Source organism: Octopus sinensis, linkage group LG4, assembly GCF_006345805.1.
Source record: "Octopus sinensis linkage group LG4, ASM634580v1, whole genome shotgun sequence".
NCBI lineage: Eukaryota > Metazoa > Mollusca > Cephalopoda > Octopoda > Octopodidae > Octopus > Octopus sinensis.
This window is the reverse complement of record NC_043000.1, coordinates 150120364-150133923: the sequence shown is the minus strand read 5'-3', so window position 1 is coordinate 150133923 and position 13560 is coordinate 150120364. Positions and strand designations below refer to the sequence as shown.

The 13560-nt window shown below is 36.4% G+C and overlaps 1 protein-coding gene across 7 annotated transcripts in view; it reads right to left on the bottom strand.

The window, feature by feature from the left end:
* Nucleotides 1–13560, bottom strand: part of LOC115211112 (cAMP-regulated phosphoprotein 21) — a 242178-nt gene that overhangs the window by 92016 nt on the left and 136602 nt on the right. For all 7 annotated transcript variants that reach the window (XM_029780027.2, XM_029780028.2, XM_029780031.2 and 4 more), the window contains 4 exons: nucleotides 12860–12935; nucleotides 8794–8938; nucleotides 8553–8693; nucleotides 976–1066 (listed from right to left, as the gene is read on the bottom strand). In XM_029780027.2, the coding sequence (XP_029635887.1) occupies nucleotides 976–1066; nucleotides 8553–8693; nucleotides 8794–8938; nucleotides 12860–12935 (453 nt within the window). The remainder of the gene's footprint in view (nucleotides 1–975; nucleotides 1067–8552; nucleotides 8694–8793; nucleotides 8939–12859; nucleotides 12936–13560) is intronic.

The window sequence follows — 13560 nt, the reverse complement described above, 5'->3', positions numbered from 1 at the left end:
TCAAAGTTTTGCTGTAAATAAAAGACACCCTAATATTTTGCATGTTAAAGAAATATCAATGTATCTATAAATAGTATACATTAATGTGTTCTTCACTCCTATCTTTCCGTAAGGAACATGGTTTTAGAGAATTACTATCTTAATTGCTTTGAAACAAACCTTCAAATTAAGTTTTATAATTACACTAAAACTGAAATTGGTTAAACATCTGAATTGCCGGTAAACATGTATCTGTTGACATTGCTATGAAGTAAAGTAATATGTCCATAATATAATGATAAAAATAATAATCCAATGGAATAGTATGAAGAGATTTTAGTTAATCATCTATTCATTCAAATTTAATTGTATGATGCCAATGAGGTATGATTTTGAGTTCTTTAAATTGCTATGAACTCAGAATATATAAATTTCTAATAAAACTATATGTTGATTTTATTGTACAATCATTTCAAATGATTTTATAAATGAAAAGGTCAATAGTATTCGAATAGTTTATGAAATAATTATTTCACAGTTTGAGTAAAATATGTTTTAATTTGGATATTAATAAGCTATTTCATGCTATGCATGGCAAGAATTTTAAGGCTCTATGGAATTCAATCTACTCCAAGTGGATACATGTCTACTAACGATAGAATACACAAGGATAAAAGTTAACAAGTAAGGTAAGTTTACATTAAAAATAGCACAGGTATGCCAACAGCATTATTGAACATTATATGTAAACTTAATAATAAAAAGTTCAGAGCAAAACTAAAAATTAAATATGAAAATATTGTATACAATGAGACAAAATGCCAACTACTTTGAATAATTAAAAATTGTTTTGAGAAGATAGACTTTTCTTTTTTTGGTTGATATACTGAAATATTTTATTTTCAAATGTTTTTTTAAATTTTGCTTTTAGCATTCTTTTATGAAAAAAAAAAAATCACAAAATGTTGCTAAGTGAAATAAAGTTGTTTTCCTTACCTCTTCCAAACTTCCATTTCTTTTTAGTATCTGTTTTTTTCCTACATTGGTATCAGAGTCATGTATGTGTTCTTGAAAACTGAATTCAGGTCTAAAAAAGAATAGAAAATAAGTTAGCAAACATTAAAGGAAACAATTTCTAAGTGATATTAACTTTATTTGCTCATACCAAAATATTGTTTTATTATTTTTTTTTTCCTTAGTGTTTGTATTGATATAATTAATTAAAAAAAATATTCTATGTCCTCTCCTGTCAGAAAACATTCTTTTCATCTCTTGCAGAATCTTTTTGTTAAAAAAAAAAAGTTGCCTCAAAATTGAGACCAAATTATTATGGATGCCAGGTCTTAAAAAATTACTTTCTGATAAGACATTGAGAAATCTTCGTAACTATTTCAGATACAATTTAAAATAACTTTGAAGCAAATTAAAATAAAGTTAAAGCAAAGCAAGATAGAGCTTGAAGTGAATTACAATAAACTCAATGCAAATTAAAATAATCTTGGAGCAAATTAAACAGATGTTTAGATAAAAAACATAGATGTGTATTTCAAATTGCTTATGCTGAATCATTTTAAATCTGAAATCATTTCATCACGTCACTACAACACTGCATTTACTTGTGGATAAAGTAAAGTCAATCTCAAAGCAAAGATAATTTGTTAAAACCTGCAAATATTGGTATTTCATGAATTGACAAACAGGAAAGAAGCATGGTGGTGGTGGTAGTGATGAGGATGAGAAATACAAGAAGTGTGCACTTGGAAATAACATGTATGCACTGTTGCATATGGTGTTGAGAAGAAACAGCATATAATTGGGTATGTGGAGACCATGTAACCCATTTGCACTGTGGAGAGGTCCATGACAAAGTCAAGAAGATAGAATATGAAAATGTCACTTGTTGAGTGCCTAAATTGATGTCCATAATTAACACCGAAAACTCTTTGTGAATCTCTTTTTTTTTCCTCTTTTTACTTGTTTCAGTCATTTTGACTGCAGCCATGCTGGAGCACCGCCTTTAGTCGAGTAAATCGACCCCGGGACTTATTCTTTGTAAGCCCAGTACTTATTCTATTGGTCTCTTTTGCCGAACCGCTAAGTGACGGGGACGTAAACACACCAGCATCGGTTGTCAAGCAATGCTAGGGGGACAAACACAGACACACAAACACACACACACATACATATATATATATACATATATACGACGGGCTTCTTTCAGTTTCCGTCTACCAAATCCACTCGCAAGGCATTGGTCGGCCCGAGGCTATAGCAGAAGACACTTGCCCAAGATGCACATTTAATGTACGGCTTGACTATACTCTAAAAAATTGTAGCAAATCACCTGGTGGAAGATTTATTACGTTGGAGCAAGTGGATGTAAACCAGAGTAACTGTGTTTTATAGTTTCCAAAGCAGATGACTCTCATAAACTTATGAAAGACATTTTAATACATGAGGTGGTGAAGCACGACCTTCGAACTTTAGGTCTCACTGAGGAAATGACTAGAGACCGAGTCCTCTGGAAGTGTGCTGTGCGTGATAAGACCCGGCAGGACAAGTGAGTCCATAACCCGTGGCCTTCTACATGGGATGGAGCCAGCCTACGTATGCATACCTTCCCTTCTTGGGACACAAAACTCTACTTGTGAAGACCTGTTGAGGCAAGTGAGGATCAGAATCGAAATCGATCAATGGAAATTGCAGATGTGTTACCAGTGCCGGTGGCATGTCGAAACTCTACTTGTGAAGACCCGTTGAGGCAAGTGAGGATCAGAATCGAAATCGATCAATGGAAATCGATCAATGGAAATTGCAGATGTGTTACCAGTGCCGGTGGCATGTAAGAGAACCTTCCGTTTCGTGACCGTTGCCAGCACCGCCCCGTTTCGTGTCCGTTGCCAGCCTCGCCTGGCCCTCGTGCCGGTGGCACATAAAAAGCACCATCCGTTCGTGGCCGTTTGCCAGCTCTGTCTGGCACCTGTGCGGGTGGCACGTAAAAAGCACCCACTACACTCTCGGAGTGGTTGGCGTTAGGAAGGGCATCCAGCCGTAGAAACACTGCCAGATTTGACTGGGCCTGATGAAGCCTTCTGGCTTCACAGACCCCAGTAGAACCGTCCAACCCATGCTAGCATGGAAAACGGACACTAAACGATGATGATGATGATTCAAGAAGTATTAACCATCAAAATTAAAATGGGATTAATTTCTTACTTCTTGGAAGTTCTGCAGCCCATTTTGTAGCTTTGTAGCACAGTGTAAACCATAAACATTCTCCCTATCCCCCAAAAAGTGGTGTCAATTCCTTCATGATCCTTTGATTAATTACTAAGAAATTTTGTCTATTCTCTTCTTTCATACTTTCTCATTCTGGTTTCTGCAAAATATTTTTGCCTAGCATCATCATTCATATTTTCCCTTCTTTCTTGATTAACAATTCTTATCCTTTATCTATTAGTTTCAGCTTCATCATTATAGCACCTAGCTCCATTTTTTGCAGAAATTTCATTCTTTTGTTCCTGAGTTAATGATTCTTGTTCCCAATTTTCCAATCTTTATTCTTCATTCTCATTTCTTCTCTTTGCCCTTTTCCTAAGCTTTCCCTATATCTTCTCTACCTCTCTTGATTGAATTCTTGCTGTTGTGTTCTATGATCCCTGTCTGCTGTAACACACCAAACCCCATTTGGCAATAAAATACTTGAAGCACTTGATATATAGAGAATACCAAACGAGTTTCCTATGGATACCGTATTTATTACAATGAGTGGCTTGTAAACGTATCTAACGAGCGAAAGCAAGTTAGATACGTTTACAAGCCACGAGTTGTAATAAATACGGTATCCATAGGGAATAAGTTTGGTATTTTATTTATTACACGCGAATAAACGACCATATTTTATTAACCCAATAACTAAATTCTTCACATCGTGTTGAAGCGCGCATGAATACAGCTTGATTTCACGTCAGTGACGTCACAATGTGTAACTGTAAAAGATGTCATGCCGCAGGAAGATAGTCCGATTTTATAGCGCTAAGTTTTCAGGTGAAATGACTGATAACTGATGACTGTTTAAAATTGAATTACCACCAGAAATGTTTATATTTTATGTGTATATGACTTTAAGTGATATCTGGTATAAAAAAGATAGTATGTTTGTTTAATTACATGGCTACATTCTACCTGCTCGTGAAAGTAATGAATGAAGTTTAGTTGTAACTTATGAATGACAAAAGTAGTGCCATCACCGTGACCCCGGGTCATCACCATGGATTGACCAATCAGAAGCAGTGCTCGCAGTATCTGACATGTGTTAGATACCAAAAATATCTCAAAGTGTTCTCACTCACATGTGTGTAATAATATATAGTTAGTAACACCAGTATCAAGGAAATATTACACATCTTTTATGAAGAAAGTTAGGAAAATAGTTATTAATATAACTAGAAAAACTCTGTAGCTATGTGCACACATATCCCCTCCCACTCTTTCTCATACATACAGCTAATTGTTGCATGTGTGTGTGTGTGTGCGTGCACCAACAGTGTTTGTAATGGTGTGTATGTGCCAGTGGTGTTTGCTTGAATCTCTCTTTCTCTCTATCGCACACACACTTTTACTTTCCCCTTTCCAGTGTGACAGATAATTTACACCAGAGGAATGCATGAGTAGCACTTAAGTATAATAGATTAGATTAAGGCAACAGAAACAGGGTTTGAAGGCTTTTATTTCATTAGAAAAAAAGTTTTTATTTGCTCCAAGTTTATTTTAATTTGTTTCAAAGTTGTCTCAAGATTACTTGGACTCTTTCGTTACTGTATTTATTTTGAGATGTTCTGTGTTTCAGTTACTTTAAATATAACAAAGAATTCAGTAAAATAACTTAGTTATCATTCAGCTAGTGTTAGGAACATAAATTGTGACTAAGGTTTGGTGGGAGATTTTAATTCAAAACTTATGAAAACAAGACATTTGTACTCAGAGCCAGAGCCAGTTTCAGCCAGGTTGGTAGCAAAAGGGTTAATTCATATGTGAAAAGCTACAGCTGGTCACATGCCCTAATAGAAATAGCAGCTAAATAATCTTCAAATTACATCCTACATAAAAGGAGCTAATAACAGCAACATTTGTAACCAAATAATAAAAGACAATGATGAACAGGTAAGCTGTTCTTCAGAATCATCCAATGTATAAGGGTTAAAACGAATTTTATGATAAAAGGGCTTTTAGTTTCTTTGTCTTTATCATCATTGTCATTATTTAACATTGATTTCTTTCAATCTTGGCATGGGTTAGGTGGTTTGACAGGAACTGATGAGTCAGAGACTGTGTCAAGCTCCAAAGTCTGCTTTATACAGCAGGATGCCATTTCTGATACTAACCACTTTACCAAATATACTGGGCACTTTTTTATGGCTTACAAGCTATATCTACTGACAAATGAGTGTGTGCATGACTTCAGAAATTAAGAAATGTTCAAAGAAATTCTGGACCTATGAGATATTCCTTTCTCTTCAGGTGCCATGTCCAGAATGTAGGACATAAGCGATCATGTCCTCTGTTCATTGTTTTCTGTAACAGTTCCACTTCCTGATGTTTAATGACTCTTTCTTCCAACCAGTTTGTCAAGCCTGGCATCCAAATCATCCTTTTCTTTCCTCTGCATTTTTTTGCCTCAATCTTTCTGGTCATTGCTAAATTCTTCAGGCTCCTTTTCCTAATCCATGACCAAGAAATCTCAGTTGTTTAGCCCTTCATCATCATCATCATCATCATTGTTTAACGTCCGTTCTCCATGCTAGCATGGGTTGGACGGTTCAACTGGGGATCTGGGAAGCCAGAAGGCTGCACCAGACTCCAGCCTTATCTGACAATGTTTCTACAGCTGGATGCCCTTCCTAACGCCAACCACTCTGTGAGTGTAGTGGGTGCTTTTTACGTGCCACCTGCACAGGTACCAGGCGAGGCTGGCAACGGCCACGGTTGGATTGGTGCATTTTACGTGCCACCGGCATGGAAGCCAGTCGAGGCGGCACTGGCTTCGGCCACGATTCGGATGGTGCTTTTTACGTGCCACCGGCACGGAAGCCAGTGGCACGTAAAAAGCACCATCCGAATCGTGGCCCTTATCTCACGAAATAATTTTCTTTTTACCATAACCCGGGCCATCACTTCTTCATTAGACACTTTGTCCATGCTATCCTCAATATTCTCTTTAAGAACCACATTTCACTGCTCTCCAAGCACTTTCTTATTTCTGGTGTTATAGACTTTGCCACATTTCCATACATTAACACAGGGTAGACATAGCAGTTCAATATATGGATCATGGTCTTGATGCTCAGAATATGGTTTCTCAAGATATTATACAATTTTGACAATGTAGATTTTGCCAGCACTATTTGTCTTTTGATCTCTTTCACACATCTTGTGTCTTCTGTGATCAAAGCTCCAAAGTAAGTGAAGGATGAGACCTGCTTAATGATTTGAGTGTTCACTTTCAGCATCATAAACTCTGTTTTCTTACAATTTATGAACAGACCTTCCCTCTCACTTTATCTCACTACTATATCCAGAAGTCTTAGCAGTTCTTTTTCTGACTCTGCAAGTAAGACTGCATCATCTGCATAACTTATGCTTGTGATGTTTCTGCCTCCCATCCTAAGACATTTTTCCTTCTTCAGTCCTCTTGTGATCAATTTGCTGTAGTAATTGAAGAGATCTAATATAACATATCTTTGTCCAACCTTGCTCCTGATACTAGTGTACTCACTGCATTCTTCATCCATCTTTATGCATGTTGATTAGTTCCATTACAGACTCAGCAAGATTCAGATGTCTTTTCCTTGCAGATCAAGGTTCTCACTTTGTTGAAGACCTCTGTGTAATGTAATCTATGAAACACACGAAGGTATCTTTTTGCATCTCCACTGCCTGATTGGTTATCATTCTCAATACAAAAATAGCATTCCTAGCACCAGCATCCTTACAAAGCCAAAACTGTTCAATTCCAATCCTGGGTGTTATTCTGCTTCTTACCTGCAGACGTATAATTCTCAGAATAGTCTTTTTAACATGACTCATGAGACTAACTGTGCAATGTTCTTCACTGTCCACTACTCCTGACTTCTTTGGGAGTGCAATAAAGATCATCATCATCATCATCATCATTTAGCGTCCGCTTTCTATGCTAGCATGGGTTGGACGGTTCAACTGGGGGTCTGTGAAGCCAGAAGGCTGCATCAGGCCCAGTCTGATCTGGCAGTGTTTCTACGGCTGGATGCCCTTCCCAATGCCAATCACTCCGTGAGTGTAGTGGGTGCTTTTTACGTGTCACCCGCACAGGTGCCAGACGGAGCTGGCAAACGGCCACGGGAATTTGAATATTTAGGAATAATCTGTATGTTAATCTGGGTTAAACTTCAACAAATGCTTGGTACTGTAACCATAAATGTTTTCTTCTTATTGTAGGTAACCTTTCCTAGGATACACATAAACAAAAACAATGGTGTGATAGAATGGTTGTATACTGTCAATCTAACGTGAACGTGACAATAGGGGGTTACACCACCACTGTTTAGCCCTAGGAAGCATCGATGCCTCCTGATGGCTTTGACATATTTTTCCTGTGTCCTTATATACATTTACGAAGGGGGGACACAGGAAAAATGTGTCAAAGCCATCAGGAGGCGTCGATGCTTCCTAGGGCTAAACAGCGGTGGTGTAACCCCTTACTGTCATGTTTGTGTTAGATTGACAGTATACAACCATTCTATCGCCCCACCACCGTACATATCTCTATGAGAGATTTAAAAATTTAATATTTCTGATAATGGTTTGATAGTTATGAAAATTTGATTGCCACATTAAACATTTTCATCAGTTCATTACTATCTGTAACTTTTTACAAATTACTCTTTCCCAATTAACAAAATATGAATTAACAAATGGTGAATTTATCCAAATGAATATACACCCCACCATTTTATCAAAGCCCTCTGCAGATTACCAAATAACTTCAAACATTGTCATATATTGGAAAGTAGCTGATATTATAGGAGGCGGATATAAAAAATATAAATTGAAGAAGCAAAGTAAATTTGATGTATAATAAAGTGCTTTATAAAGCCCTAAAGGATTGGATTTTTTGACTTATTAACAAATTTGAAAGGGATCTATTTAATTATAGTGATAAAAGAATCTATTTGTAAATGGTCATATATAATGTGCATGAACAAAAATCTTTGAAAATTACTAATAAAATAATGAGTCCATGAAGCTGCTTAATGTAGCAGCCAAATGTTTTACAACAAACAACTCATAAGAAAGGACATCTACAATAAGAAAACATTTATAGTTACAATACCAAACATATGTTGAAGTTTAACCCAGATTAACATTCCTCAATATCTAAAATGTTGGCTTCATAGGTTACACTTACTTGCTTGATCAATTATCTCCTTGTAACAATTCAACATGAGCAAGGTTGACCAGGATCAAATACAACAAGTAAAATATTATATTTAAAAGAATGTTCTAAGTAAGCAAAAAAAAAATACAAAATAACTTACAATCTTGTACTGGGTGTTTTGTTCACTATGACACATCTGCCTGTTTGATCAATATTGTGCTCGAGACCAAAATAAGCTGCAACCCGATGGACAAGCATTCGATCATATGAGGACATAGGAGGAAACTTTAGAAAAAGATGCCTGCAAAGAAATAATATAACAATTAAGTTATGCTTTTAAATACAGCTTAGTCAAATTAAAGAGAGAAAACACAAATTTTATGAAATATATAAATACTTACTCAGGTTCTTTTACAAATTTAATGAGGTCTGTTTCTAATTTAAGTAATATTTTCCTATCTTTTGGTGTTTTATTTAATGTTTTCTTAATGAAATCTTCCAGGTCTATACCAGTTGAATCAGTGTATGGTATGTCAACACTGGAATCTGAAATATACAAAGATACTTTTAAAAGTCTAATATTGAAGATAGTTATAGCAGTTACTACATTTTTGTTTCTTTTTCAATAACTGAATAATGTCTAATCTTTTAGAACCAAACCAAACACTCTTCCAACTATAAATTCATCCTTGTTCATATTTTCTCAACAATATTGAGATAAACAGCCGCTTGAAAGAGGGCCACTTTGCTCATAGATTCTCCCTACTCTTCAGATCAATAAACAAAACGAAGAGAGAGAAATGTAAAAGCAAATAATTGCTAATATATATATATAAATAAATTAAAAAAGAAATTGGGTGAATAGCAATTAAGGTGGTTGATTTAAAAAAAAAAAAATTTTGTCAATGATGAAGGAGTTAGAATTGTTGTCATGTGTGGATGTATTTATAGAAGATGGAAGAGCAGTAATTTCCTTTCCACTGTCAAGCATTTTATTAAAGAAACCATAAAATTTCTTTGCTGAATTCCATTCAGTAATTTTGATGTCCATGCAGAAATAGAATCTCTGTTTCTAAACAGCCATCTTAGCTCACGCAGTCTAGTATTCAACAACATGTGTTTTGTTCATGTATTGTCTTGTCTGGATCATCTTTATAGTGTTTTCTCAACAGATATATATTGCAAAAACATTTGATTAACAGTCACAAAAATAACCCCCTACAAATAATGCCATCTTATGGGTTCAACATATAAATAATAGAATGGGTTGAAGATTATCTAACAGAACCCAATTTCTTCATATCAAAGAGTTCCTCTCCAATTCTTCCAGTAAAGAATGGCACTTCCAAGGCAGATTTTTGGGCCTTGTCACCTTTTTTATTTATATCATATAAGGCAACAGTCATCAGATCAACTACTTTAAAATTACATGAAGATGATGCTAAATTATACATTTCTTCTCCTGAACATACAATAAATGATCTAAAAAATGGTTTTAGGAATATTATTCAATGAGTGAATTTAGTAGAATATAAAATCGCCACGTCCAAATATAATGTATTACATTAAAAAACTAAAAAAAATAAATGAAGAATGAATTTAATTCTCTTCCCATTTCCACAAGTTTCTGCAATTGAGGATTTAGGAATAATCACGGTGTCACTTCCTTTTTTAAATTCTTCACTAATTATTAGTAGAATTAGTCAAATGATCTAAAGTTTAAAATATATTTTCAGGAAGCTTCTTAAAAAACAGAAATAAAAATGCTAATTTTATATATGGAATGATTTTCAATGTGTTCTTAATTGAAAAACATACATCAGATCTACATTAGATTATACTGAAGAAATTTAGAATTCAAATTATTTTCAAAATATAAGTAGAATAGTGGCTGTGTGGTAAGTAGCTTGCTAACCAACCACATGGTTCCGGGTTCAGTCCCACTGCATGGCATCTTGGGCAAGTGTCTTCTGCTATAGCCCCGGGCTGACCAATGCCTTGTGAGTGGATTTGGAAGACGGAAACTGAAAGAAGCCTGTTGTATATATGTATATATATATGTGTGTGTGTTTGTCCCCCTAGCATTGCTTGACAACCGATGCTGGTGTGTTTACGTCCCCGTCACTTAGCGGTTCGGCAAAAGAGACCGATAGAATAAGTACTGGGCTTACAAAGAATAAGTCCCGGGGTTGATTTGCTCGACTAAAGGCGGTGCTCCAGCATGGCCGCAGTCAAATGACTGAAACAAGTAAAAGAGAAAAGAGAGAGAAAGAGAATAGAATTTCAGAGACATTTTACTTGACAGATATTTGGGATGTCAAATTTTTCATATCTGTCTGAACTAAATTTACAATCTCTTGAACTGAGATGAATAATCTGAGACTTGATCTTTGTGTATAAAAATCCTAAATATCACTGTGTCACTTCTCTTTTTAACATCACTATCTTGAACAGATCCAATCAACGCATCAACTACTCCTTCTTTCTCTTTCTATCCAAGTGCAGTAGTGATATCTCAAAACAGTTATAGTCATTCCTATTTGGAATTCACCTTCCTTCTCAGCTTATGAAACTCACTCTGTTATAGGTCTGCTTTTAGATCTGTCCAATTTCTTTGAAGGAGCAGCCATAGGTGGTTAATCAGCCTAGCTGCTCCTTACCCTACAAGTTAAAGGTACCTGTGGCAGTGACACGCTGGAGGTACCCAGTACATTCTGTGGAGTAGCAGGTTTTAGGAAAGGCATCAGGCCGTAGAAACAAACCAAAACAGACTGGAGCCTGGTGCAGCTCTCAGGCTTACCAGTTCCAGTCAAACCATCTAACCCATGCCAGCTTGGAAAATGGATGCTAAATGATGATCACACACACACACACACAAACACCATCATCATCATTCAACATCCATCTTCCATACCACAATGGGTTGAATAGTTCCACAGAATCTGCCTTCCTACTTACTATGACTTTGTTTTTTCAAGTAGATGACCCTGCTTAATCCGTAGAAAAGGTGTAGGTAGAAACTCCATAAGATGCACCCAGTGTAAACTTTGGATGCATAAAAGGTGCAGCAACATTAGAGGAAGATTAACAGGGAAACTAACTTTTGTATGCAGAAGGTGCACGGGTACAATAAACGCTGAAAATAGACTCCATCTATGCTGAATGTAGATAGACTCGATCTACACAATAAACGCTGAAAATAGACATGCGTAGGCTTGAGAGAAATGAAGCCAGTATACATTGCTGGATGTGCAATGTCAGTGTGCATGTTCGACAGAGTGTAAGCTTCTTGAGAGAAAAATTAGGCTTAAGAGGAATCAGATGTGGTGCGCAAGAAAGACAACTGCGCTGGTATAGTCATGTGATACATATGGACAAGGACAGCTGTGTAAAGAAGTGCCAATCTCTATCTATGGAGGGAACATGTAGTAGAGGTAGACTCAAGAAGATATGGGATGAAGTGGTGAAGCATGATCTTTGAACTTTGAGCCTCACAGAGGCAATGACTAGTGACCGAGACCTTAGGTGATGTGATGTGCTTGAGAGGACCCGTCAAGCAAAGTGCACCTGTGCTGGTAGCATGTAAAGAACATCTTTCAAATGTTGGGCCTCACAGAGGCAAAGTGGCTGAGTTCCTTTTGAGTGTTGGGCCTCACGGAGGCAATGACCAAGACCTTTGGCATTGTGTTATGCTTGAGAAGAGGACCCATCAAGCTGAGCAAAATTGCAGTTGTGGCAGATACTGGTGTCACACAAATTGACACCTGTGCTGGCGGCATGTAAATACACCCTGGTGAAACGAAATGTACCTGTGCCAGTGGCACATAAAAGCACCCATTACACTCTTGGAGTGGTTGGCATTAGGAAGGGCATCCAGCTGTAGAAAACCATGCCAAATCAGACTGGAGTCTGGTGCAGCATTCCAGTGTGCCAACTCATGCCAGCATGGACAATCGATGTATGATGATGATGATGATGAAGATATTACAAGCCATATCAGTGATTTCAGAGCAACTATACACTCATTTGTTCCTCATAGTTGTTCCTTTCATTACCAATTTTCATGCAAATATTTCATAAAAACTCCAAGATGTGGCTTAGCCTGTCAGCTTTTTTTATCATTGTAATCCCATTGCTTTCAAAAAATAATCTCCAGTCTTTAGCTTACTGAATACTGTTGTTTCTAATCTCTGATTACTACATTCCTACAATATTGTTTCCAGACCATTCTCTTAATTAGCTTAAACGACTAAAAGCCTCACTTTGGGGGAATCTTATGATTACTGAAATATTCATATTTGAGGTTTAAAAAAAACAACTGCTAAATGATTTTTATCATAGATATAAAGTCAACTTCTCTATCTGAAGGCTGTGTTCTATCATGTGATCAATCTGTAAGTTATTCTATAGATAAATCTGATTTTCTCCTTCAATAACTTATAAATTTAGTAAAACAGTTAATATTACCTCTTGAAGAACTCAGTGAGGTACCAGCCTCTGAGCTTTGTGAACCTTCTTCTTCAAGCCTATTTCTACCAGTTGTCTGCAAAAAAAAAAAAAAAAACATTAGTTCCATGAATAAATCAAAATTTAGCAAAACAGGCAGAACTATGTCGAAAAGTAAAAACTACAAAAAGCAAAACAAAAAACAATGGTAGCAACATTTGACATTGAAATTATTGTAATTAAAATATTTATAGTTAAAATTTTAAAGTAATTATTTTCTAATATTAATATTATAGGCGCAGGAGTGGCTGTGTGGTAAGAAGGCGGTGAGCTGGCAGAAGCGTGAGCACGCCGGGCGAAATGCTTTGCGGTATTTCGTCTGCTGTTACGTTGTGAGTTCAAATTACGCCGAGGTCGATTTTGCCTTTCATCCTTTCAGGGTCGATAAATTAAGCACCAGTTACGCACTGGGGTCGATGTAATCGACTTAATACCTATGTCTGTCCTTGTTTGCCCCCTCTATGTTTAGCCCCTTGTGGGTAATAAAGAAATAGGTAAGTAGCTTGCTAACCAACCACATGGTTCCGGGTTCAGTCCCACTGCATGGCATCTTGGGCAAGTGTCTTCTACTATAGCCCCGGGCCGACCAATGCCTTGTGAGTGGATTTGGTAGACGGAAACTGAAAGAAGCCTGTCGTATATATGTATATATATGTATGTGT